This window comes from Babylonia areolata, chromosome 14 (genome assembly GCF_041734735.1).
Source record: "Babylonia areolata isolate BAREFJ2019XMU chromosome 14, ASM4173473v1, whole genome shotgun sequence".
NCBI classification, from domain to species: Eukaryota; Metazoa; Mollusca; class Gastropoda; order Neogastropoda; family Buccinidae; genus Babylonia; species Babylonia areolata.
The window spans coordinates 26782876-26810457 of NC_134889.1; the positions used below are offsets into that span (position 1 = coordinate 26782876).

At 43.1% G+C, this 27582-nt stretch overlaps 2 protein-coding genes across 3 annotated transcripts in view; one reads left to right on the forward strand and one right to left on the reverse strand.

Annotated features, from left to right (window-relative positions):
- Positions 1-1202, reverse strand: part of LOC143289959 (complement C3-like) — a 75970-nt gene extending 74768 nt beyond the window's left edge. The window contains exon 1 of the mRNA XM_076599228.1: positions 677-1202. Within this exon, the coding sequence (XP_076455343.1) occupies positions 677-744 (68 nt within the window). The 5' untranslated portion in view covers positions 745-1202. The remainder of the gene's footprint in view (positions 1-676) is intronic.
- Positions 1203-10569: 9367 nt separating this feature from the next.
- On the forward strand, positions 10570-26981 carry LOC143289955 (E3 ubiquitin-protein ligase TRIM56-like). 2 transcript variants are annotated; one of them, XM_076599220.1, is made up of 5 exons: positions 10573-11889; positions 14760-14900; positions 19094-19255; positions 21336-21515; positions 23913-26981. In XM_076599220.1, exons 1-5 carry the CDS (start codon positions 10777-10779, stop codon positions 23943-23945), a joined length of 1629 nt encoding a protein of 542 aa, XP_076455335.1. In that variant the 5' UTR covers positions 10573-10776; the 3' UTR covers positions 23946-26981. The 2 variants fall into 2 exon arrangements, with proteins under 2 accessions (XP_076455337.1, XP_076455335.1); XM_076599222.1 differs by lacking the exon at positions 14760-14900 and having other exon boundaries at positions 10570-11889.
- Positions 26982-27582: the final 601 nt, after the last annotated feature.

The window sequence follows — 27582 nt, forward strand, 5'->3', positions numbered from 1 at the left end:
TATGCTACCGCACAGCCGGGTACGCCCGTGTCTGTGTACAAAGAGGGAGGTCTTTCTTCTCTCATCTTCTTCTTCTTCGTTTGGTTGAATAGTCTGTTTTTGTTGTCTTGATCTTTAGACAATGCTCTCTGGCGTCAGGTATGATTTGCAGAGAATTAAGTGACTATAAAGAATATAATAATAAGGTCATGCCCGCGGCTCAGTGTGTCAGTCAGTGTGAGTGCACTGATATGTACGCATGTGTATGTAAAAGCACACAGAAGAGAATTGTAAGTATGTCAGCGAGAGTGCCGTGCCAATGTGCAGCGTACTTGCGCGCATGGCAGTACGTGTCATGGTGTGTGCATGCGACGGTTCGTTCGTCTGTCTGTCTGTTGGGAAGTCGGGTCGCTCGTCCGTTTGTTTCCGTCTCTCTGTTTCCTGTTTATGATTTTTCAAGCTTTCGTGTCAGTCTGCGACCCGCGACGTGACCGTGAATACGGCCAGCACGTCAAGCCACGCAGACAGCTAACGCTAAGTAACAGACTGAAAGAACTGGAGCTCTGATGATCCGCCTATGCTGAAACCTTTGCCACCACCACCACCACTCGCTCTTCTCACCCTTCCAATCTTTCAGTCGTACAATTACCCAGACTGATGGAGTTCCCAGATAAAGACAGAGAAAGCCGATCCTCACCTTTCTTCTCCATTTGCGCACAACGCTAGCCCGACCAGCAGACATCCAAGAATCACCAAACTCCTCATGATTCCACCATTGACACAAAGATGTTGAGGAGAAAGTTCTGTCAATGCCAGAACCTGACTCAGCTCACGTGGTACGGAAGCGGACTACCGGTCGGGAAGTCCAAAAGTTCGAGTCGCAGTTCATCCCATGAGAACGTATTTGTCACATACTTTATTTCTTTTCTTTCTCGTATACGAATACGTCAAGCAAATTTTGCCTCGTTTTTTCGTCTGGTGTCTCCTGTTTGGAAGAAACAAACTTCAAAGTCGCCGCACTGCTGCACGTCGTTGTCGTTTAGTTTGTTTTCAACTAAGCGTTGAACGGTGTTTTGGGGGGCTGCCGAAAATAGCCACTCCTACAAGGTCGACAAGTTCTTGTTTGCAAGGCAGCAAGTCAAGCACAACATTCTTTCTCACAACCTGTCAAAGTGGTGAGGCTAGAAGGAGAGTAATTGGTTCAACACATGGCAACTCTTCTATCGTCTGCTTTCTTATGGCTTGCGAGAACGAGTGGGAAATCCTCGTCTGCAAACACTACCGTAAGTGGCCGTCCGACTTCGGTCTTCATGTCTTTCCATGGCAAGTAATAACTGCACACAAGGACAAAATAGAATCAAAAAACACCGTTTTGTATTCGATCAAAAGGAGGCAAAAATCAAAAGTGATATCCACATACTTATTGTTGCATGTGCACTAGTGCGTGCCAGATGTTGAAATATCGATCGATCGTTTCAGCGATGGCAGTGCAAAAGAACCCACCAGACTTTTCTTCTTCAGTTCTGTCCCATTTTCCATGTCATACTTTTCCTCATGCTTATCCCCTCATTGATTCTGAGAGCTGTACTGCACGCTACGTCCTTCCATAATCTCTCTCTCTCTCTCTCTCTCTCTCTCTCTCTCTCTCTCTCTCTCTCTCTCTCTCTCTCTGTGCCGGACGGTTTTTTTTCCTCCCGGCGTCAGCCAGGCCCGAGAGATACAGACACTTGCAGTTCCGGTCAGGAAATTTTGTAACCACCTATGAAGTGCATGGAACTCGACTATGTCTCCCCGTTTTCTCACTGATTATTTTGAGCCCATAATAAACTGTCCCCTTATCTGGTTGATATTCTCTCTCTCTCTCTCTCTCTCTCTCTCTCTCTCTCTCTCTCTCTCTCTCTCTCTCTCTCTCTCTCTCGCTCTCTCTCTCTCTGTATGATTCTGAACAGCTGTTTTCACCTATGTTTTTGTTATGACTTGTACCCACCTCCGGAAGGCCCTACTCTCATCATCCCCCCTCCATCCCCCGCCCCCCCCCCCCCCCCCCCCCCCCCCCCCCCCCCCCCCCCCCCCCCCCCCCCCCCCATTCTCCCATCCCCCCATGTCATTAGGGTTGTTACAGCAACGGCTTATCTCTCTCAGTCCCTGTCTGTCTCTGTTTCTCAGTCTCTCTGTCCCTCTGTCTCTCAGTGTCTCTCACTCTTTCCCTCTGTGTGTGTGTGTGTGTGTGTGTGTGTGTGTGTGTGTGTGTGTGTGTGTGTGATCTTCAATTTAACATGTATTAACGTAGTGTGATTTTAGATATGAGAGAATGTGAGAGAGACTCGGAGAGACAGAGAGAGAGCCTGAAAGAGTTTGTGTGCGTGTGTGTGTGTGTGTGTGTGTGTGTGTGTGTGTGTGTGTGTGTGTGTGTGTGTGTGTGTGTGTGTGTGTGCGGTGTATGCGAGTGCCTGTATATGTGTGCGCGCACGCGTGCGTGCGTGTTTGTCAGTTTCGGTGTGCGTGCATTTGTGGGTCGGCGGTATGAGTGTGTGCCTTTATATGTTTGTGTGTGTCAGTGTTCGTGTGTGTGCGTGTATGTATGTATGTGTATGTGTGTGTACGTGCATGTGTGTGTGTGTGTCTGTCAGTCTGTGTTGCGTTGTTAAGAATAGTTCAGCTCTGTACAAAGTACGAACCGCAGTATAGTCGCTGAAGCGGCGAACACTCACTCGTAATTCTCCGCAGCGCCTGCTTTCCTGTGCCGTTCATTTCTTTCTGCCACCGATGTTCATGCTTTCCTCCTGCCTTCTTTCATTCTTTTGTCATCCCCTCCTTCCTTCCTTCATTCCTTTCATCCTTTTTCATTCCTTCCGGCCATGCACCTTTCCCTCCTTTCCTTATTTCCGTCCTGCTTTCTTCCATCTTTTAGTCTCACTTCCTCCCTCTCAGTCTCCTTCCACCTTTCCTACTCCCCCCACCCCACCCCCACCCTCTTCAGTCTTCCCTTCTATTCATCTTTCCTTCTTTCATTCCCTTCGTTTCCTTTCCTTCAATACTTTCCTCCCTTTCCCTCCTCTCCAACCCCGTTCTTTGCTTTCTTCACTCCATCCCTCCCTCTCTTCCATCTTTCCATTCTCTGATTCCTCCCCCTTTTTTCTTCCTTCGTTCCTTTTCTTTCCCCCCCTTCTTCGTTTCTTTGTTCCTTCCTTCCTTCCCTCCTTCCTTCATTATTTCTTTCCCTTCCCTTGCCTTCCTTCCTTCCTTCCCCGTTCTCCCTTCTTTACTTTATTTCCCCTTCCTTCTTCCTTCCTTCCCTCTTTCCTTCCCTCTTTCTTCCTTCCTTTCATCCTTTCTTCTACCTTTCCTTCTCCCCCTCCTTCCTTTCTTCTTTCCTTCCCATCCTACCTAACTTCCTTGCTACTTCTTTCTTTCCTTCCCTCCATCTTCCCTTCTTTCCCTCCACTTTTCCTGCATTCATCCTTTCTTCCTTCATTCTTTTCCTCCCAATCCCTCCTTCCATTCTTCCTTCCCCTCTCCACCCTTTCTTCCTCCGTCTCACCCCCCCCCCCTCCCCCCGTCCCTTCTTTACTTTCTTCCACCTCTCCCTCTCACCATCCCTCCTTTCTTCCTTTCTTTGTTCCTTCCCTCCTTCCAGCTTTCTTTCCTTGCCTCCCCCCCCCTCCCCACTCTTCCATCCCTTCGTATTCGTCCTTCTTTTCATCCTTGCTCCCTTCTTTTCTTCTCATTCTTTCTCCATTCTTCCCCCCTTCCTAGCTTCCTTCCTACTTTCCTCCCCCTCCCCCATCCCTCCCCCCATTTTTTACTTCTTCCCTCCCTTCTATTCATCCATCCATCCTCCCTTCTTTCGCTCCACCTCCTTTCCTGTCATCCTTTCTTCCTTCCTTCTTTCCCGGGCTTTCCTACCTCCTTCCTTTTCCTTCCCTCCATCCTTCCTTCCTTTCTCTCCCCTTTCACTAGCTCTTTCCTCCTTCCTTCTTTCCTTCACTCCTTCCTTCCTTTTTTCCTTCCTTCTCCCGACAATTCCTTCCTCTCTCCCCTTTCATCCTTTCCCCTTCATTCATTCATTCCCTCTCTCTCTTCTTCTTTCCTTCCGTCTGGCTTATTTGTCTGCTGCGTCTACCTTTCCCTCTGTTTCTCTCAGTCTCTGTCTCTGTCTCTCTGTCTGTCTGTCCTTCTTTCTCTCTTTATCTGTGTGTGTGTGTGTGTGTGTGTGTGTGTGTGTGTGTGTGTGTGTGTGTCCCTGACTGCATGTGTGTATGTGTCTGTCTGTCTGTGACTCCAGTCTGTGTGTGTGTGTGTGTGTGAGAGAGAGAGAGAGAGAGAGAGAGAGAGAGAGAATGAGAGAGAGAGAATGTGTGTGTATGTGTGACTGGTAGTGTGATAGTGTGATAGTGTGTGTGTGTGTGTGTGTGTGTGTGTGTGTGTGTGTGTGTGTGTGTGTGTGTGTGTCCCTGACTGCATGTGTGTATGTGTCTGTCTGTCTGTGACTCCAGTCTGTGTGTGTGTGTGTGTGAGAGAGAGAGAGAGAGAGAGAGAGAGAGAGAGACAAAGAGAGAATGTGTGTGTATGTGTGACTGGTAGTGTGATAGTGTGTGTGTGTGTGTGTGTGGTCCATGCGTGTGTGTTTGTTGAGCACTGGCATTGGCGGTGCATGTGAGTGCGCTTACGAGCGTTCGTTTGCGGGTACCGTCGCATGTGTGTGTTCATACAGAGCAGAAGGAAAGAGTTAAAGAAGGAAAGAGTTCATGCTTTTATGTATAAAGCCTGTGCGCAAACCCAAACGCAGCCCAGATGCCCCAACTTTTTTTTTTAACACGCCTCTTTACAAAAACAAAAATTGTATCCGCAAATCACGCACAAGCAAGCAAAATCGACGCCACCACGAAATTTATTTTTTTTTTTTTTTTTTTTTAACGGAGAGAGAAAAAAAGAAAAAAGGTCATAAAGTTTAGAGCACATAACCTTCTCAGACGTGCCTGTTGGTGGAGTGCTGAGCTAAAAAAAATAAATAAATAAATAATGATACAGAAGAAAGAAAAGTAAGAGGAAGGAAAAAAAAAACACAGCAAAAACCAAAACAAGCTGTGAATTCGAATCACAGGCATCAAACACTATAAAACACAGGTGTTTCCACGAGTGCCAGACGTGTAAAGAAAGTAAAGTCCCCTTCTCACCTACCTGCCTACCTTCCTACCTACCTGCCTACCTACCGCAGCGTGGTGGGATAATTAAGTATCCCCGACGGCGCCACATCTACCTGAGGCTGGGGCGTGTCAAGGTTAAACCTAAAGTAACGAACTAACCATCCCGAGGCCGGGGGCACGATGCCTGCTCAGCCCAACCGCCACAACGCCCTGCTCGCCTTTAATAATAGTAATAATAATAACAATAATAATGATATTTATATAGCGCTGAATCTTGTGCAGATACAAATCAAAGCGCTTTCGCTCCACTGAGTCATTCACACGCATGCATAACTCTTCTTCTTCTTCTTCTTCTTCTTCTTCTGCGTTCACTCGTATGCACACGAGTGGGCTTTTACGTGTATGACCGTTTTTACCCCGCCATGTAGGCAGCCATACTCTGTTTTCGGGGGTGTGCATGCTGGGTATGTTCTTGTTTCCATAACCCACCGAACGCTGACATGGATTACAGGATCTTTAACGTGCGTATTTGATCTTCTGCTTGCATATACACACGAAGGGGGTTCAGGCACTAGCAGGTCTGCACATATGTTGACCTGGGAGATCGTAAAAATCTCCATCCTTTACCCACCAGGCGCCGTCACCGTGATTCGAACCCGGGACCCTCAGATTGACAGTCCAACGCTTTAACCACTCGGCTATTGTGCCCGTCATGCATAACTCTAAAACTGGAGAAACTGAAGACAAGGAAGAGGCAGGGAAGGGAAGATGTCTTGGGAAGACGTGGGTTTTAAGGCCAGACTTGAAAGAGCTGCTGAGAGCGGAGACCTGACGAAACGAAAGAGGAAGTTCATTCCAATTGCAAGGTCCAGAGACAGAGAAAGAACGGCGGTCAACAGTGGAGTGTTTGAACCTGGGTATGCGTAAACAGAGTGGATCCGAAGCCGATGTCTAAGAGAGCGAGATGGAGTGTAGAGGTGAAGGCAGCCACAGAGATAGGAAGGGGGAGATTTGGAACATTGTGAGTTTGAATCACGGTGAAAATATACGGCGAACGGCCCTGATCAGCAGATTGGGTACATGCTCCTTTGTTTTTCCATTCTTTGTTCTTCTTGTTTGTTTTGTTTTTTCCATTCTTTCGTGTGCTTTTTTAAGCAGATGTGGAGTTGCTTACATGGATCATTCCGTATGCTTTGGCGCGGCCTCCTTGACACCGTGAAGACAGCACGTTAGTCCTTACTGCTGAAATCGAATTTCGCCTGTGGTGCTTCCTTTTCTCTGCTTTATATATATATATATACTTTTGCTCTTCTGTTTTCTTTTTTATATGCACATCTGTAATCGCGGCTTACACTAAGCGTGACGTGATATCCGAGCCGCATAACGAATATGAACCAATAACTGGTAAATCTAAAACATCGTTCAGCTTGGACTCTGTGAATACATAGCAGGGGTGGAGAAATTACCAGTTGCCCAAATACTGAAAAAAATGTGCAGACCTGATAGTGCTGTATCATACGATTATAGGTATATGAGTCACTGAGTAGAAGATCAAAATTATAGGCTATGAATAAGCATGTTAAAGATCCCGTAACCCATGTTAGCATTCTGTGGGGCTTATGGAAACAGGAACATGTCCAGCATCCCTTCCCTCCTCACCCTTTAAGACGGAATATGACTTCCTGAACCATGTGACATGGTCTGTCATTTTATATAGGATGTGATATGAGATAATGATAATCATGTTATGCAAGTGTATGACATGATGTGGTAAGACTTGACGTAATGTCTTTTTGAATGTGTCTGTTGCAGCTATTTTACTTGTGAGTAAGCACAACAGTCAGCAAAACAAAACAAAAAAGCGATTCATCAACACCAAAGATTAAGGTACTCTTTTCAGACTGTCATTTACCCTTCTTTGCACTTGCTCTACATCCCTCGACCAAGTCTCGCCAATCAAGCAACTAGCAAGCCACGAGCAGGAAAGAAAGTCAGGGAGCCAGTCTGCGTGACACATTTACACCGCCAGACATTTCCTGTGGCGGGTGACAGATGTGAGGGTAGAGTTTGAAAGCGGATCTCTTCCATTTCCTGCCGGCGCTGTGTCAGGGGAACCTTGGGCCCTCGCCGAGGACCGGTTAAGGGAGGTAATTTATCAGTGACAACAAACACTGCGGTGGCTTGAATTACCTCCTCCTCGTCTCGGTCACTGTGCACTGGAGCTGGAAACGTTTTGTCTGTCTGTCTGTCTGTCCGTCTGTCTTGGCTTCTCTCCCCCACCCCCACCCCTCTCTCTCTCTCCCCTCTCTCTCTCCATTATGTCTCTCACTCCCTCTCTCCTCCCTAACTCCATTTTATTTCTTTTTTCCTTCGCTGTTCTTTCTTGATTTAGAACCCCAGGGCTGGTGGGAAACAAATACTTTTGTTCATATTGTGTTTATTTCAGTAGCCTGGGAAATAGAAATTTCGTTCGCCCATTTCATCTCTCTCTCTCTCTCTCTCTCTCTCTCTCTCTCTTTTCCCAGTTTTTGTTTTGGTAATGTAACACATCTGTGTGTGTGTGTGTGGCGTGTGTGTGTGACGGTGTGTGTGTGTGTGTGTGTGTGTGTGTTGTTGTTGTTGCTGTTGTTGTTATTTTTGTTTTTTATTGTTGTTGTTGTTGTGTACGGCTCCAGTGATGTGTGAGGACTGCCGGAGTGTGAACAGCGTAAGACTGTGCGGACTGGGACGATCTTCTTTTCAAAGAAATGATCGAGACTGAATTCATCCAAAAATAAAGACTCTCTCTCTCTCTCTCTCTCTCTCTCTCTCTCTCTCTCTCTCTCTCTCTCTCTCTCTCTCCCCACCCCCCACAATGATAATAATGATAATAATAATCATGGAAATTTACATACTAGTAGCACCCCCCAACGCTCAAGGAGCTTTTCAAAGGTTGCAAAAACGTAATAACAAAGGAACAATAATATGATAAGGTGTATACCACAAAAACGTGCTAGCAAACATATACAAAAGCGGCAACACACACACACACACACACACACACACACACACACACACATTTCACTTACTCGCATGCGTACACAGTAATTCCCCTCCCCCTCCTCCACCCCACCCCCATCCACCCACTCGATTTTTTTCCAACCCTCGTCTAATATCACTTACAGTGAAAAGACGTTAAACTAAAGAACGAACACACACACACACACACACACACACACACACACGTGCGCGCACGCGCTTGCTTGCTTGCTTGCAAGTACGCGTTCCCGGCATCTGCTCACCGTTTTTGGGTGTTTTTGTCAAGTTGTTGTTGTTTCCTCTTTTTTTTTATCAGTATTAGTTAAGGGGCTATTGGTCTAAAAGTTGGATTGGTCACTGTTGTCCATTTTTTACTTGATCTACTGGGATAACTATGCTTTTTTTTCTTTGCTTTTTTTTCTTTTTTTTTCTTTTTGGATTGAGAATAAACGCATTCCGTCTTCTGAACATTAGATGACTGTTTACACCAGAGGGTATTATAAGTTTGTCCAAAACTGTGTGTAAATTGGAACAGTTGAACCATATTTTCCTGAAGTTGTGTGTGTGTGTGTGTGTGTGTGTGTGAGTGTGTGTGTGTGTGTGTGAGTGTGTGTGTGTGTGTGTCAGTGTGTCAGTGTGAGTGTGTGTGTCAGTGTGTGTGTGTATGTGTGTGTCTGTCTGTCTGTCTATCTCTGTGTGTGTGTGTGTGTGTGTGTGTGTGTGCCTGTGTGTGTCAGTGTGGGTGAATCAGGCTGGGGAAGTAGGAAAAACTACAGCGGAACAAAATGCTGTACCTGCAATGTTGACCATTGACTACATCGTGCTACACTAGCCTGAACGGCTAGATGGCATCCAGCTGCAGTTATAATATTAATTTCAAACGTTGGTAGCCTTTATCGAAAGCTGGCAGTGTGCGTGATCAGTGAACTAAATTCTACTGTATCTGTGTTTGTGTATGATTTTCGATTTATGTTTGTGCCTTTTATGTAGTAATTCACGGACTTAAAATTATTATCCACGATGAGAACAACTAACCAGCAGCACCACGTGTACACAGTTTTAACATTTTAGGTCAAGTTGTGTGTCTCCGCTGTGTGTGTGTGTGTGTGTGTGTGTGTGTGTGTGTTAAACTTTAACATTCCATTTTCTCTGGAAATACATCTGTCTACAAATACTAGATTTGGCTTAAACATAATAGGAAAACAATATTCACAGTCATACCAGTAATAGATTGTAAGTCTCCGAAATTAAGCCGTGTTTCCGGATCATCAACAGTTTATTATCGCTTCCCAGTTGCCCGTAGGCTATGCTTGGTACTGAGAAAGACTGACGGCTTTACCTTCTTTTTCTTGTTCGCAGTTAAAAGAAAATAAAGTACAAATTCTGGACAGAACACATACAGTGACACTAACTACACCATCGATGTGTTTACTGCATATGAATGTTCTAATGTGGACAGTGACTGAACACACACAAAAAACAAAAAAAAAAACGAATCAACCGTTTCACTGAGTTTCGGTCAGCCTTATCTAGGCTGGTCTGTGCAGATCCGTGATAATTTTTTCTTGTTCATAATTAAAAGAAAGGGAAAAAACAAATTCTGAACAGAACACACACACACAGTGACACTAACTACACCATCGACGTGTTTACTGCATATGGATATATGTCAGAGTACAGGTGATTTCACCCGACAGTTCAGATGTCACCAGTACTGTCACATGGACCACCATCTGCTGCTTCAATCTGCTGCCCCCCTCTCCCCCCTCACTACTCCAACCATCCCAAATGTCTGCCTCTTCTTCTTCTTCTTCTTTCTTTCTTTCTTTCTTTCTAAAAACATCCACCATCATCATTTTGATAGTTCTGATGTGTATAGAACTGGGGGGTTCCACTAGCTAGGTTAATTGTTGTTTTTGTAGAACTGGCAGCTGGGTGGGGTTGGGGTGGGGGTGGTGGTTAGTAGAGGAGGCAGGGGTTGGGGGCGGGGGGGGGGGGTGCTGGTCGGTCAGACTGATTCGGGACTTGAAGCACTCCACCGAGGTGACGAGATAACCTCTGGAGGCATGCTGTTCCAGTCCCTGACAGTCCTCGGGTAGAAGGAATACTTCCTGTAGTTCGTGTTGCAGGCTGGTTAATAATATCCCAAACAAGCATCACATCTTGTAAATCAACTTCAACTTCTTTTCACCTACTTCCTCACGGTCTGGATCGGCAAAGAAATCATCAAAAAATGCTTCGAAAACAATGCGGTCAAGTTTCGTTTCTCGGAGCCGCCATTTTCAGTTTCAGTTTCAGTTTCAGTAGCTCAAGGAGGCGTCACTGCGTCCCTTTTCAACTGTGTGCGACAACTTCGCCCAGTGTCCTGTATTTTCGACACTCGCTCTCTTAAGTGTGCTTCCAAAGTTAGAAATACAGGTTATAGGGCCCAACTAATTACTATTCGAGTGAATTCAGAGCTAATTACGAGTTTCGCATCCAAGATAGATAACAAGATCCTTCCTGCGCGACTTATCTCGCGTGAGGGAGGGTTAATTCATACGGTACATTTTATTTATTTATCACCATTTTTGCCTCTGTTGACCAGACTACTGAAGGGGTGTCTGCATCCTCCACCTGTCAGCATCTGATCATGGCCTCTGCAGTACCAGCCGACTCCAACGACACGCTGAAATGCAGTGTGTGCCACGACTTTTTCAAAGACCCGAAGTTACTTCCTTGTGGTCATCTGATGTGTCGTGACTGTCTGCTATCGTGGCTGGAGTCAAAGAAGAGCGCCAGCTGCCCACTCTGCAGACACTGGATCATGGATGCCGACAGTGGAGGAGATTTTAAGGAATTTGCGGACATGTTACCTACAGACCTGTCAATGGTCCGCTTGGTGGAGGCTGAGCAACTGCTGCACAAGCAACATCAATGCTGCGCCTGTGCGGCGGTTGTGGCCACAAGTCTCTGCCTCAGCTGCAGAGACATGATGTGCAAATCTTGTGCAAAGCTGCACACAAGATTTTCGATTTCCAAAAATCATACCGTCGAAGCGCTGTCCAGCCTGACGCCAGAAAAACTGGCTGCAAACAAACCCCCGCCCACCTGTGCGTACCATGCCAATGAGGTGTGTACCCTGTACTGCCCAACCCACGAGGAGTTGATTTGCCACACCTGTGCCGTGACCCGTCACCGACAGTGCCAGGAAGTGAAGGAATTGGAGGAGAGGGTGTCTGAGGCACACGCCGTGCTGGCAGAGCTGGTGAAGAAGCTGAAGGAAGGACAGGTCATGATGAACCACAGCATTGAGCAGCTGGACCAGCACCTGCAGGAGACGGAGAAGAAGACACAGACCTTGATGGCAGAGATTGAGGCTGTTTGTGACAAGCTGGAGTCGGCTGTCAAGGAGTGTCGGCGCCATCTGAAGGAGCTGGTTCACAGGGCTGGTGCTGAGGTGAAGGACGCCGTGCAGGATGGGAAGACCTACCTGCTCCAGCAGAAAGGCAAGGTGACGTGCCACAGCATTGTGGCAGAGCGGATCCAAGAAACAAAAGCAAAGGACGAGGTCCTAACCATGACGGCCATGATGAAGTCCCGTGTAGATGACTTGGACCTCAGTGCAACCTTGCCTGCAGACTTCAAGGTGATTTCTGCCGTGAAGATGGAGATCAGCCCACAGGTGGTGTCCGAGGTGGAAGCAAAGTTGAGAGAATTGGCTGAAGTCCAGTGCGTCCCTGCTGATGTCAAGGCCCAACCAAAGGTGATACTTTGCTTTTGCTTCTGATTTCTTACAGGTACACTGTCAGGAGAATAGACTTAGAGGGTTTTTTTTAAAGATTTTTTTTTTTTTTTAATGAATAAGGAAATGTTTCTTCTATAATCTAATATTCATGTGTGTGTGTGTGTCTGCGTGTGTATGTGTGTGCGCGTGCATATGCACATTTCCATTTTTATCTGTATTCAGGAATACACAATGTTGGTTTTATGCATCAGTTCTGTTGCGGATAGCATCTCAAGTGGGAGCGGCAGTACATGTCAACAGCAGCATCTGGGATGAGAAATCTACTTGTACTTACCAACATTTCTGTTCAGAAAATATTTAAACAAAGAAATAGGAGAGTGTTGGCAGGATTGTGAAATTTGCTATCGAAAACCAGATTAAAGGATTAATGATATTATCCATACTTGTGTTAATTGGATTCCTTTGTATAGCTCTGGCATTTTCAGTTACTTAGAATTTCTTTTATTTGTTCAGTCATCATCATTATAATAATGTATCAGAGTGGTAGCCTGTATCTGGGTAAGGACACAGTTTGCAAGAAATACAGAACAAATGTGATCTAAGATTGATGTCATTCATACCATACCATACCATACCATACCATACCATACCATACCATGCCATGCCACACCATACCATACTACACCACACCACACTACATCATACCGCATCACAACCATACCATACCATACCATACCACCGCATACCATACCACATCATACCATGCCACACCACAACCACACAAAACCACACCACACCATAACACACTACACCACACTACACCGTACCATACCACACCACAACCATTCCATACTGTATGATATCATATCACACCATAGCATAGCATACTATACCATATCACACCACACCATATCATACCATGTATACCACACCATACCACAGTAATAGCAAAAACAGTATATCTCTATTGTTCCACTTTAGAATGATGAAATTGTCTTTGGTCACCACTGTTGCAGTCATAACAAAATACATCTACAACATCACATGCAAAAAAAGAAATATCATCACGGTACACAAAAGGAAGTTCAGTTTTAAAGTGTAAACATTTCACATGTGAAACAGGCTTTTTACCACTTATAATATGAAAATGCACCAACACATACACACACACATGTACACACTCCACCACCACCCCTCCCGCATGTGCATGCCCGCACACACACACACACACACACACACACACACACACACACAGCTCTCTTCTGCATACACACACACACACACACACACACACACACACACACACACACACACACACACACACACACACACACACAACAAATATCTGATCTAATTTTCAACTCCTCTCCAATGTAGTTACCACTATGTGCTAGCTCTTATTACAAACTTTGATGTCATAAGTTCTCATTATTCGTCAAGTGGTAGAATTCCAGCTTCTCTGTATGTTTCCAAATTTGACGCGTGACTAGGGATTCCTTGTGCAAGTTTATATGCTTTACAGTCTAAACTTTGTAACTTTATAAGTAAATATTTCGGGGCACTAAAATTTTGTTTCAGTGTCAAACAATTACCAGGTTCCTTCCAAAGTCATGTAAAGTTAGAACATTTTCAGAACAAAACATAAAAGAAATAATGTCCAACCAATTACTGGTGACTGAAATTGTCAGATCCCTGTTACATAGTCTGATAGGAGTGTTTCTGTGATGCGATCTTCTGATATTGAATGTTATTGATTTTGTGTGTGTGTGTGTGTGTGTTTATGTTGTTGATTGCCGTTACACATATATTTACAAATTGTTCATTCCTTTTTTTTTTTTTTTTTTTTTTTCTTTTTTTATATATCATTTTATTAGTATTACTATTATTATTACTACTACCTTTTTCTATATTATAATTATTATTCATTTATTTATTTATTTATGTAAGCTTATCTATTATTTATTCCCCCGGTTTGTTTTTTTTGGTTTTTTTTATGTAAGCTTAGCTATTACTTATTCCCCCGGGGTTTTTTTTGTTTTTTGTTTTTTTTCAAGGCCTGACTAAGCGCGTTGGGTTACGCTGCTGGTCAGCCATCTGCTTGGCAGATGTGGTGTAGCGTATGTGGTTTGTCCAAACGCAGTGACGCCTCCTTGAGCAACTGAAACTGAAACTGAAACTCATTCCATTGTCCTAGTTTATCACTTTTTTTCTTTTCTGTTTCTTTGTATCCCCCTTTAAACACCATCTCCAACCCTAAATCACACACACACACACACACACACACACACACACACACACACACACACACACACACACACACATGACACGTCTGATATCACTCAAAGTGAAAAGACGTTAAAGAAAGAAAGAACACACAAATATGCATGCATGCATACACATGCAGAATTAAAACATAATTGATCTAAAACATCACACTGAAGAAGGAGACATATTCATGTTACATAAAAATTTTACTTTAAAGTTTTTTTTAGTTTATACTTGTAAAATGATAATAGTTCTAAACACTGAAACTGCTTTCCACCATACCGTACCATTCAATACCATACTAAACCATGCCATACCACGCCATACCATGTATGATAGGGGATGGTAAGATTTAAAATGTTAATGTTTAGGTATGATTATTTTACATATATCGTAATCGAAATGTCTTATGCTGGATTTCTTTTTGTACCTTGTGATGATGTCTCTTTTATACATGCGATGTTTTAGATCAGTTCTGTTTTAATTCTGTGCCTGTCTGTGTCTGTCCTGTCTGTATGTCTGTAAGTCCGTCTGTGTCTGTGTGTACAGAAGAACACAATCTCAAGGTTAAAGCGATCAGAGTTTTAAAATCCTGTGTTTTTTTAATGGAAAATATGATATAGGTAACTGCATGGAGTTTCCATGGCAACCACGGCCAACACATTGTCCTCTCCAACAATGATCAGACTGCAGATCGAGTGACTGGTTCCAGTCATGGTGTTGTGATGTCACGTGACCCCTTGGAGGTCAACACACTGTACCAGGTCGGACCACAATCAGAACACACCTTAACAGCGTACATAGGTCACTGCTCTGCATTTGTAATGCCATGCGCATTCAGTTACATGAATGAGCTTTTATGGATATGAGCATTTATCTGTCTATTGTTTAAGCAGCTAGCCATATTGTATTGTATTGCATTGTATTGTATTGTATTGTATTACTCTTTTTTTGTCACAACAGATTTCTCTGTGTGAAATTTGGGCTGCTATCCCCAGGAAGAGCGTGGCTCTACACTGAGAGCTCCACCCTTTTTTTTTTCCTGACTGCAATTGTTATTTTTTTATGTTTTCCTATCAAAGTGGATTTTTCTACAGAATTTTGCCAGGGACAACCCTTTTGTTGCCGCGGGTTCTTTTACATGCGCTAAGTGCATGCTGCACATGGGACCTCAGTTTATCATCTCATCCGAATGACTAGCGTCCAGACCACCATTCAAGGTCTAGGGAGGGGGAGAAAATACTGGCAACTCTACCAGGATTCGAACCAGTGAGCGCAGATTCTCTCACTTCCTAGGTGGACACATTGCCTCTAGACCATCACTCCTTGTTATTCAGAGGAAGAGCATGTTGGTTTTGTTGTTGTTGTTGCTGTTGCTTGCTTCATAGAACCTTGAATCCTTGAGGCCCAATTGATTGTAATTCCCATTTGATAGAGTCTCCTGTGGTAATAGCCTGTATCTCAACCCATTGTAACATTTCCAGCCACCCCCCAACCCTACCCCTTCACATGAAAATGGATACTTTGCTACATTTTATGCATTTATTTATTTGTGCTCTATTTCCTACTTGATTTAAATGTTAGTGTGTTTATTAAGAAGTTTGTTTTTCTTATATCTTTGTCCAGATTCAAATGTGTGGATGTGCTTAATTTCTTATGTAGCTAAGTTTATGAATAGAATAAATTTTTCAAAAAATCTTTTAAAGAAAGGAAAGAAACAAGAGAGAACGAATTGGTCTCCTCAAACAAGTTTGTGGCCATCTTCAGTGCCATGTGCGGAATGAATTTCCCTGGTGTGTTCCTCATGCTGCACAGGGAGTGAAGTTGACTCACAGAAGTTGGTGAGGGCATGTCCACAGTGGTCTTCACCTGTCCAGATCTGGATGGACTTGTGCCTTCCTGGTGGTCTGCCCAAAGTATTTCCCTTCTGAGGTAATGCCTGGACTTGCTCAGGTTTTGTCCTGAGCTCGCGGTTCTCAGCAACGCTGCTTGTGGTCATCAGTCGTGTTCTTAAACTGCCGGACCTCAGGCAATGGTGTCATCCATGATCATTTCACAGCCTTCAGACTTTCGGACAAGAATGTTTCTTTCATGTTTGTTGGTGTGGACGCTTATAGTTGACTTCATCAAGTTTTTGCGCCTTATATATATTATTAGTAGTAGTAGTAGTTCTTTTTTTTATATATGTATTTATCTATTATTTATTCACCCTTTTTTTTCTTCTTTTTTTTTCCTCTCTCAAGGCCTGACTAAGCGCGTTGGCTTACGCTGCTGGTCAGGCATCTGCTTGGCAGATGTGTGGTGTAGCATATATGGATTTGTCTGAACACAGTGAAGCCTCCTTGAGCTACTGAAACTGAAACTGAAACTGGTGTGGAAGGTCTTAGACCCCCACGGTCACACACGGAAAGCAAAACCATCCAGGTGGAGCAGTGGAGGTGGTGAGCAGTGTTCACTGTGGCTGCAGGGGAACTGGTGGAAGAAAGCCGAAGCTGTGCCCTGTGAGGAGAACGCTGAAGCAGTGGATAATAATAATGGTATTCATGTGGAGTGATGGCCAAGAGATAACACGTCCGCCTAGGAAGCAAGAGAATCTGAGCGCGCTGGTCCAAATCACGGCTCAGCCGCCGATATTTTCTCCCCCTCCACTAGACCTCGAGTGGTGGTGTGGACGCTAGTCATTGGGGTGAGACGATAAACCGAGGTCCCGTGTGCAGCATGCACTTAGCGCACGTAAAAGAACCCACTGCAACAAAAGGGTTGTTCCTGGCAAAATTCTGTAGAAAAATCCACTGCGATAGGAAAAACAAATAAGACTGCACGCAGGAAAAAATACAAAAAAATGGGTGGCGCTGTAGTGTAGTGACGCGCTCTCCGTGGGGAGAACAGCCCGAATTTCACACAGAGAAATCTGTTGTGATAAAAAGAAATACAAATACAATATATAGCGCTGAATCTTGTTCAGAGACAAATCAAAGCGCTTTCGCACCAGTCATTCACACGCGTGCATAACTCTAAAACTGGAGAAACTGAAAGACAAGGAAGAGGCAGGGAAGAGAGGCTATTTTGGGAAGAGGTGGGTTTTAAGGCCAGACTTGAAAGAGCTGAGTGTGGAGACTTGATGAAGCGAAAGAGGAAGTTCATTCCAATTGCAAGGTCCAGAGACAGAGAAAGAACGGCGTCCAACAGTCAATTGTTTGAATCTGGGTATGCGTAAACAGAGTGGATCCGAAGCCAATTGTAGTGAGTGAGATGGATTGTAGAGGTGAAGGCAGCTGCAGAGATAGGAAGGGTCAGTTTTGTGAATACAGCTATAACATAGAGTGCTGATCTTGTACTTTATTCGGTGTGAGACAGGGAGCCAGTGGAGATGTTGCAAAAGAGGAGTGATGTGCTAAAATCTTTTCTTTCTGAGGATGAGTCGGGCAGCAGAATTTTGTATGCGCTGAAGGGACTGCATGGATGAAGCAGGCAAACCAGACAATAGAGAGTTACATCTGATGCAGTCACTGAAGCACCTGACATTTCTGACACAGTGTTCTCCAGTTTGGAAGTGAAGCAAACGGCTGCTTTACATGCAGGGCTCTGTTTCTTAAAAACCAGCTCAGGTTCTGATAACAGTCGTTTGGTCTCACCACTGGCACTCTGTATCTTAAAACCTGCTCAGGTTCTGATAACAGTCACATGGCCTCACCACTGGCACTCTGTATCTTAAAACCTGCTCAGGTTCTGATAACAGTCACATGGCCTCACCACTGGCACTCTGTATCTTAAAACCTGCCCAGGTTCTTATAACTGTCGCATGGTCTCACCGCTGGCATTCTGTATCTTAAAACCTGCCCAGGTTCTTATAACTGTCGCATGGTCTCACCGCTGGCATTCTGTATCTTAAAACCAGCCAAGGTTCTTATAACTGTCGCATGGTCTCACCGCTGGCATTCTGTATCTTAAAACCTGCCCAGGTTCTCATAACTGTCGCATAGTCTCACCACTGGCATTCTGTATCTTAAAACCTGCTCAGGTTCTGATAACAGTCACATGGCCTCACCACTGGCACTCTGTATCTTAAAACCTGCCCAGGTTCTTATAACTGTCGCATGGTCTCACCACTGGCATTCTGTATCTTAAAACCTGCCCAGGTTCTTATAACTGTCGCATGGTCTCACCACTGGCATTCTGTTTCTTAAAACCAGCCCAGGTTGTTATAACTGTCGCATAGTCTCACCACTGGCATTCTGTATCTTAAAACCAGCCAAGGTTCTTATAACTGTTGCATGGTCTCACCACTGGCATTCTGTATCTTAAAACCTGCCCAGGTTCTGATAACTGTCGCATGGTCTCACCACTGGCATTCTGTATCTTAAAACCTGCTCAGGTTCTGATAACAGTCACATGGTCTCACCACTGGCACTCTGTATCTTAAAACCTGCTCAGGTTCTGGTAACTATCACATGGTCTCACCGCTGGCACTCTGCTTCTTAAACCAGCACAAGTTCTGATAACTGTTGTCTGGTTTTAAAACATGTCATGATATGACCCGTCTCAATGTACAGTTCATGGTTTTATGAAATGTCATTGAGAGAGTAATATTGGTCAAACAAACACTTTCAGATATGATCTCTGTGTGTGTTTGTGTGTGTGTGTGTGTGTGTGTGTGTGTGTGTGTGTGTGTAAAACACATATGCATGTATGGTGTGCACTGCTTACATGCATGGTTGCACATACTGTGTGCATTTATGTTTTGGGGCATGTGTGTGTATGCTTGTATATTATGAATGTGTGTGTGTGTGTGTTTATAAAGATTTTTGTTTTATGTGTATTTACACATATTTTCTATTTTTATGTATGTATGTATTATATATATATATATATATATATATATATATATATGTGTGTGTGTGTGTGTGTGTGTGTATCGATGTGTGTGTGTGGTGTGTGTGTGTGTGTGTGTTTTCAGGTGGAGATGAATGAAGTCCTCAGTGGCATGAGCTACAACTACAACATGGTGGGTGTGGCGCTGCAGGCCCCAGACACCATCAGTGTGCCCAGCGCTGTCTATTGGAGTTCTTCCTTTGCCGCTGTGATTGACCACCGCCGTGTGTTGAATCAAGGCAGGGAGGTAGGAACATGTACTCTCTCCTCTTAAGTGTGGCTGAGGGAGTCTTGTTTTGGCCCCCACCCCCACCCCCACCCCCTCTTTTCAGTCTTGCTTTTCTCTCTCTCTCTGTCTCTGTCTCTCTCTCTCTGTGTCTCTGTCTCTCTCTCTCTCTGGTAGTAGTAATGATGGCTTCATTGGTGTGTTTTTTTTGTGTGTGGTTTTTGTTTTTGGGAGGGAGGGTTATTTTTATTTATTTTTATTTTTATTGTTGTTATTATTATTATTATTATTATCATCATCATCATCATCATTATTTTTTGCTTGTTTGTTTGCTTGTTGATTTTCTTTGCCCTTAGGGCTGTATGAAAAAAAAGCATGTCCTTGCTTATTCCACTTCCCTCATTAAAGAACATTCATTCATTCATCGATTCTCTCTCTCTCTCTCTCTCTCTATCTATCTATCTATCTATCTCTCTCTCTCTCTCTCTCTCTCTCTCTCTCTCTCTCTCACTTTCCCATTCTTCTGTCTTTATAGATCTTGTTGTTTTGGTGAGGTTTTTTTGTTTGTTTTGTTTTGTTTTGTTGGGGTTTTTTTTTTTTAGTTTTTTGTTGTTGTTGTTGTTTGTTTGTTTTCCCTACTTTAGTCTCTGCATCTGTGTTGATCTTTGTTTTTTGTTGTTTTTTGTTATTGCTGTTGTTTTTAGATGTCAGTTTGCCCAGTTACTCCCCGCCCCACATCTGTGTCGATCTTGTGTATGTCTGTATGTGTGTTGGTGCTTGTTTTTTTCTGTGGGTTTTTTTTTTTCCGGTGAAAACCAAATAAAAGGAATTAGTTATGAAGACATCCTGTTTTCTCAGTGTAGCATTCCCCAGTCTGTTCACCTGACATGAAGCTGATAAAAGAATCGTGGAAATCATGGAAAACAGTTTGATAACAGTTAGATCTTGATCAAATTTTTTTTTAAAAACCCTATGTTTTTATGGACAGTTATCACTCTCTCTCTCTCTCTCTCTCTCTCTCTCTCTCTCTCTCTCTCTCTATCTATCTATCTATCTATCTGTCCCTTTCTCTCACTCTCACACTCACACATACACAGTTTTCAGTTTCTCAAGTAGGCATCACTGCGTTCGGACAAATCCATATACGCTACACCACATCTGCTACGCAGATGCTTGACCAGCAGCATAACCCAATGCGCTTAGTCAGGCCTTGAGTGCGTGCATATTTATATACATGTTTCTGTACCTGTTGGAGTGGATTCCTTCAACAGAATTTTGCCAGAAGACAACACTCTCGTTGCCATGGGTTCTTTTTCAGTGTGCCAAGTGTGTGCTGCACTCAGGACCTGGGTTTGTGGTTTCGTCCAAAATGACTAGATGCTCAGTTCGATTTTCCAGTCAAACTTGGGAGAAAGCATGAGACCAGGATTCAAACCCAGACCCTCACAGACTCTGTGTTGGCACAGGAGCATCTTAACAATTCACACACACACACACACATGCGCAGGGACTGGTGAAGATCCCAGGTGTGTAGCTGGTCACTGATCTGCCAGATGTTTCCACCCTCCCCACCCCCATTCCACTGGATCTTAAGCAGTGGTCTGGATGCTAGTCTTTCATAAGAAATGATCTGACAAGGTTTAGTTATCACATAACGAACCCATTGGCAACAAGAAAGCTGTCCTTGACAAAACCTTTGTAGTGAAATCAGGTCTGGTAGGTGAAGAAACAAACGCACACAAAGAAAAAAAAAAGAAAATGGCTGGTGTGGATTATGGTGATGTAGCCTGGATGTGACAAAGAGGACTCTGTTTGAAGAAAACAGTCATACCATGCAATACAACAGTTTTAAACTATGTGTCAAGATGGTTTGGAGTCACCAGCCCAGGCAAACAACTGGTCTTTGCAGTGGTCTTTTCTGGGGAGAGCAACCCAGATTCCACATGGTGAAGTATGTTGTGACGGAGAAAGTCAGACACAGCAACAGATTATAGAGCAATATGTTACGACAGAGAACAGTGCAGTATATAGTTCAGCAAGGTACACTTCAAGACAGGGCACTGTTACAGCTCAGCATTACACAGTGCGGGTCTGTCAACAGAGACGGTCAAATCTTGGTGCTCCGCTGGAAAATGTCGATGTGGGGAGTCGTGTGGGACTGCTGCTGGACAGCAGGAGGGATGTCCATCTTTACCTGGACGGGAGAGACCTGGGCGTGTTCGCCTCAGCCATTCCTGAACCTTGCTTCTTTCTGATGGATCTGATTGGTCGCTGGAAAAAGGTGAGACTTGTCTCGTTTCATCTGTCAAAAATTAATGATGGACACACAGAATTGGGATTGCGATATAACTTGGAATACAAAGAAACAGAGAGTGATGCAACTTACACAATACACAATACACAAACTTTATTGTCTATACTTTGGTACAGAGATTTTCTTTTTGGCAGCAGCACATGTCCAACATAAGAAGAAAACAACAAACAAATAAAATTAATTAAATGAATAGAAAATAAAAAGATAAATGGCACCAAATGGAAATAGCTATATACAAATATACAGATTACTGAAATTTACGTGCCTCTCCATTTCAGTCAGCCAAAACGCATTGCACATCTCCCCCCCCCACCCCCCACCACACACACACACACCATGCGGACACACACGCACACATACACTCTCTCTCATCCCCTCTCTCTCTGTCTCTCTCTTCACAAAAAAAAAATGCAACTACAATGATCATAGTTCATTTAAAAATCAAATATCACCAGAGTAAGACAAGAATTAAGCCAAAGAGCAGCACTTCCATAGTTCACATTAGGCATCACAGAAGAACAACTTTCATTCATTCATACTAATCAAAAGCCCCAACACAACTTCTTCACCACCACCACCCACAGCCCCATACCCCACACTCCCCCCCCTCCTTTGGAAAAATACCTACAGACCTAAGCATAATTGCGCCCCACCCCCAAACCACCCCTCACCCCCTACACACACACACACACACACACACACACACACACACACACACACCTTTCATCCTTCCATTAACCTTACAAGTACCACCTGAGTTCACTCATAAATGTAACAACCTGTCATAATTGCACCACAAATCAAAGTTTTAAACATATCACAAATACATAAATAAATAAGTAGGTAATACACACACATGCACATGCACATGTTCCCACCCACCTACACACACACAATGTATAAATACATATATATGCACACACACACATACACATACATATCCACACACACACACACACACACACACCACAAAGATATATATATATATATACACACATACATACATATATATATATATATATATATATATATATATATACATACACATGTATACATATATACACATACATATACACATATATACATACATACACATACATATATACACATGTATTCATATACATACATACATATACATACATATATATATATATACATACATATATATACACACATACACATACATATATACATATACATACATACATATATATATATACACACACACACAACACACACACACACACACACATATACATACATACATATATATATATATATATATATAGACACACACACACACACACACACATATACATACATATACACACACACATATACATACACATACATACATATATATTTTTTAAAAGGCAACACAAACGCATAGAAAGCTTTATAACTTAGAATTCAATACAGACACTTAGAAAGTGGTACAACTTTCAAGACAATCCAACACAAAAAAGTTATAACAACTTTCAAGACAGTCACACATACAAAGTTATACAATGGAAAGACAACACCAAAAAAACCCAACTCTTAGACAATATGAACATAAAAAAATAATATAAGACAATTTAAAAACGTTATATGAATTTAAAGACAATATGACCACATAGAAATGATAGAAAATTATAGAACTTAATGATAAGAAACTCCAGGGAGAGCTGGACAGTGCAAGGTCTTCAGAGAAGAAGCCCCCCTCAGTCAAGTGTTTCAGCCCTTCAGCCCTTAACTCCTTAAAAGTCAGTAGAAAGAGATGTAACGTATCTGTCACAAAGAGATACGTCAAAAAGGGAAAGTGCTTCACAAAATAATACATAAAGCACATGCACAAGGTGACTGCAACAATTACCATGTTTGTAAGTTGGATATTGATCGATAAACTGCCCATGTGTTTCAGTTATTTCCATTTATGTTTCTATGTGACATTTTCCGGGTAAACAACAGCGGATTAAAATGATGGCAGCTCATTAAATGGCTTGAGCGTTATCATCCAGAACTTGTACGACTGATCGATGGTGGTGGTGGTGGTGGTGGTGTGTCCATCGAGATCGATGATGACCATCGTTGTCATCCAGATGGGGGATGGGGGGAGGGTGGTGGTGGGGTGGGGGGAAGGATGCTCATGAATCTATCTTTAGGAATGCACTGCTCACCTCCCTGGCATGGTGGTGGTGGTGGTGGTGGTGGTGTGTCCATCGAGACACGACTGATCGATAGCACACAACACAAAAACACTCAACAGTGATGTAGTACCTTTGTAATTTTTTGTAATTTTTCCACGGGTAGAAAGTTGTTTGAGATTCTCAGCTGCAGTCAGTTGTTTTCTGTGGAACTGATGAACAGGATGGTTGGTTTCAGGTGACCACCCTGCCTTTGGAGCCAGTCAGCTGAAAGCCACAGCCGTCTTGCAGAAGACATCAGAAGACAGTAGTGACCACAGGGCCAGTTGCACTGGAATATAGCTCTGTGTGTGTGTGTGAGAGAGAGAGAGAGAGAGAGAGAGAGAATGTATGCATGAAGTAGTACTTTCATTTAATGTCTTTTTCACGCATGTGATATTAGACACTGCTTTTGTGTGGGCGTCTGTGTGGCACATTTGTGCATGCATGCATGCATGTGTGTGTGCCACAGGATGTTTCAGAGAGCAGTGCCATTATTGAAGTGCCATTGATTGAATGTGCCTTATCATTGTGTTTGGGGGCAAATATTTCATTGTGTGGTGTTGTATGATTCAAGTGTTAGCACATATCCCCAAGAAAAAAACTGATTGCAGTATGACATGATCCTGCACTGAAACCTAATGAACTTACACTTGCATGCAAAATTCTGCTCTGGAAATGGTTTTCTTTTTCTTTTAAGCTAACATACTTTATTTTATTTCACGCAGTACTTTCCAAACAGGCTATATGAGGGCTGATCCAAAACTCTTTTCAGTTAGGCTGAAAAGTCAGCGCTAACTGCCAGACATCATGTGGAAAGGGTTTTGCCTGAAAAGTCAGCGCTTACTGCCAGATATCATGTGGAAAGGGTTTTGCCTGAAAAGTCAGCGCTTACTGCCAGATATCATGTGGAAAGGGTTTTGCCTGAAAAGTCAGCGCTTACTGCCAGATATCATGTGGAAAGGGTTTTGCCTGAAAAGTCAGCGCTTACTGCCAGATATCATGTGGAAAGGGTTTTGCCTGAAAAGTCAGCGCTTACTGCCAGATATCATGTGGAACGTGTTCTGCCAGAAAAGTCAGCGCTTACTGCCAGATATCATGTGGAAAGGGTTTTGCCTGAAAAGCCAGCTCTTACTAGTAGCCAGATACCATGTAGAAAGGGTTTTGCCTGATAAGTCAGCGCTAAGTGCCAGATATCATGTGGAAAGGGTTTTGCCTCAAAAGTCAGCGCTTACTAGTAGCCAGATATCATGTGGAAAGGGTTTTGCCTGAAAAGTCAGCGCTTACTGCCAGATATCATGTGGAAAGGGCTTTTTCTCTGAAAAGTCAGCGCTTACTGCCAGATATCATGTGGAAAGGGGTTTTTTTTCTGAAAAGTCAGCGCTTATTGCCAGATACCATGTAGAAAGGGTTTTGCCAGAAAAGTCGGCGCTTACTGCCAGATATCATGTGGAAAGGGTTTTTTTCTCTGAAAAGTCAGCGCTTATTGCCAGATATCATGTGGAAAGGGTTTTGCCTGAAAAGTCAACTCTTATTGCCAGATATCATGTGGAAAGGGTTTTGCCTGAAAAGACAACTCTTTCCAATAAATATCAAGTGGAAAGGGTTTTGCCTGAAAAGTCACCTCTTGCTGTCGGATATCATGTGGAAAAGGTTTTGACAGAAAAGTCAGTGCTTGTTGCCAGATATCATAGACCATCTGACTGCTCTTTCTTCATCACCGACACGTGTGTGTGTGTGTGTACGCATGCGTATGTTCATGTGTGCGTATGTGCATACATAACAGTTATGTTTAATCATTTTTGAATATATGTAATTAGATACGTGAAATGATTTCACTCATTTAGATGCAATTTGTTTGATGTGGAGAAATATGTGTTATTTCTAAGGATTCAAGATGGTATTATGGATGTATTTTGACTATTGAAAATGCTGCTAGGAGAACGAGTGGGAGTTTCAGGAGATGGTGAGAAACGGGGCCCCGTGTGATGGATGGGGTATCTGGTCGACACAAGCCAATTTTCCTTGTATTTTTATGTAGCCAGGTTGGCTGCGGTCTTCGTTGGGCCAGCTTAGCAGACGACGTTTGTGACTCGCCGAAGGTTACTGAGGAAGTTGTAAATCGGTCACAAGTTATCTCCCTTTACATGGGAACCGTATGATGATTTTCATCAATTTGTTAAATTATAAACACTTCCTTATAGATGAGATTATATTTTTATGTTATGGGACTTCAGAACAGTCATACTTCTCAAATGTAATGATATCATTTGACCAGAAAGCCTATAACGTTTTTAAACTAATATTTATGTGAATGAGTTTTGGCGCGATCTTCGAAATCCACTCAGTTGAAACATACAAAATACCTTCGTTTTCTGTAAATCGGTATAGTTGCCGTGGAATCTAGATTGTGCATTAAAATGTAAATGATTAAGCTTCTTCTCGTGTACTGCTTTCCGTGTACACCTAAGTTATAGGCATGCGATGGTACGAAATGTCTGACGGCATTTCGGCGCCACAAAACTATCTCTTCTTCAAGCCATTGGAATTCGTCAGTGCCGATTTGAGCAAAATAAGTTTTTACAATACCTAGACATTTTTATAGCGTGTCTTGTAGATGTTTGCATTTCTGTTATCAATTTGATTCGTATCATACATGTATAGTTGTGTTGTAGTTGGTTTAAACGAAGTATTTCATTGTCGATCACAAGTGCCAAAAGCACCGCCAAGCGGTGCCGACACGGGAGCTGTCCATTGAGTTTTCTCTTGAATTTTGACATAAAAAATCTTTACTCTAGAAACAGATTCTATAGATGATTTTTATACAGTTGGAAATTCAGGATGTTCAGTTACTTAATTGTTGCAATTATATTTCATATCGCGACGTATTAATTGTTGTAATGTACAAAAATGATACATGAACTCGTTAAAAGCTCGTTCATTCAGTGACTCTTTTTGTTTACAGTTTTTAATTACATTATTTTTGTAGAAAATGGTTTAGTTTAAGAAAATGCTCGTCTCTTGTAGTTTTGTGTGATATATAATATGTCTATGTTAGTTCCCTGAACCGAAAGTCAGAAGCCGCTAAATTTGGTCAAACAAACACAAGCTTGGCCCCTCAAGGCTCGCGGAGGGCCGGTTTCGTGAGTCGCTTCGCGGCGCTGGCTTTGCGGTTCGGTGGAACAGAATATAAGGAGTGAGCGAGTGCCAGACTAATAGAGAACTCTCCTGGTCTGGAAGAATGAGAGAATAAAAGAAGAAAAACCAGCGCACTGCCTTCCCGAGTCTACCTTGCCTGGCTGCAGCTCTCTTCTGCACAACACCTTCTACCTGTCTTCACCCTCTCTAACTCCACCTTACCACCCCGTCACATTTATGCAGACATTAAACCATTAAACTGATTTGATTCACTGGTATCATGTGGTAAGTGTTTTGCCTGAAAAGTCAAACATTCCTGTTAGACATGTGGAAAGTGTTTTGTATGAAAAGTAAGCTGTTCCTGCTAGGTATTATGTGGAAAGTTTTGCCCAATAAGTCAACTGTTCCTGGTAGATATCATGTGGAAAGTGCTACCCCTGAAGAGTAAACTGTTCCTTTTAGATATCACATGGAAAGCGTTTTGTCTGATAAGTCAACTGTTCTTGTTAGATGTCACGTGGAAAGTGTTTTGCCTGATGTCAACTGTTCCTGTTAGATATAATGTGGAAAGTGTTTCCTCTGATGAGTCAGCTGTTCCTTTTAGATATCATGTGGAAAGTGTTTCCTCTGATAAGTCAACTGTCTCTGTTAGATATCATTGGAAAGTGTTTCCTCTGATAAGTCAGCTGTTCCTGTGAGATATCATGTGGAAAGTGTTTCCTCTGATAAGT

Excerpts from the sequence above, each read along its gene's own strand:
- LOC143289955 (XM_076599220.1), top strand. The coding sequence starts at position 10,777 with ATGGCCTCTGCAGTACCAGCCGACTCCAACGACACGCTGAAATGCAGT. Across the intron at positions 14,901-19,093 it reads AGGTCAACACACTGTACCAG|GTGGAGATGAATGAAGTCCT; the intron begins GTCGGACCACAA and ends GTGTGTTTTCAG. Across the intron at positions 21,516-23,912 it reads TGATTGGTCGCTGGAAAAAG|GTGACCACCCTGCCTTTGGA; the intron begins GTGAGACTTGTC and ends GGTTGGTTTCAG.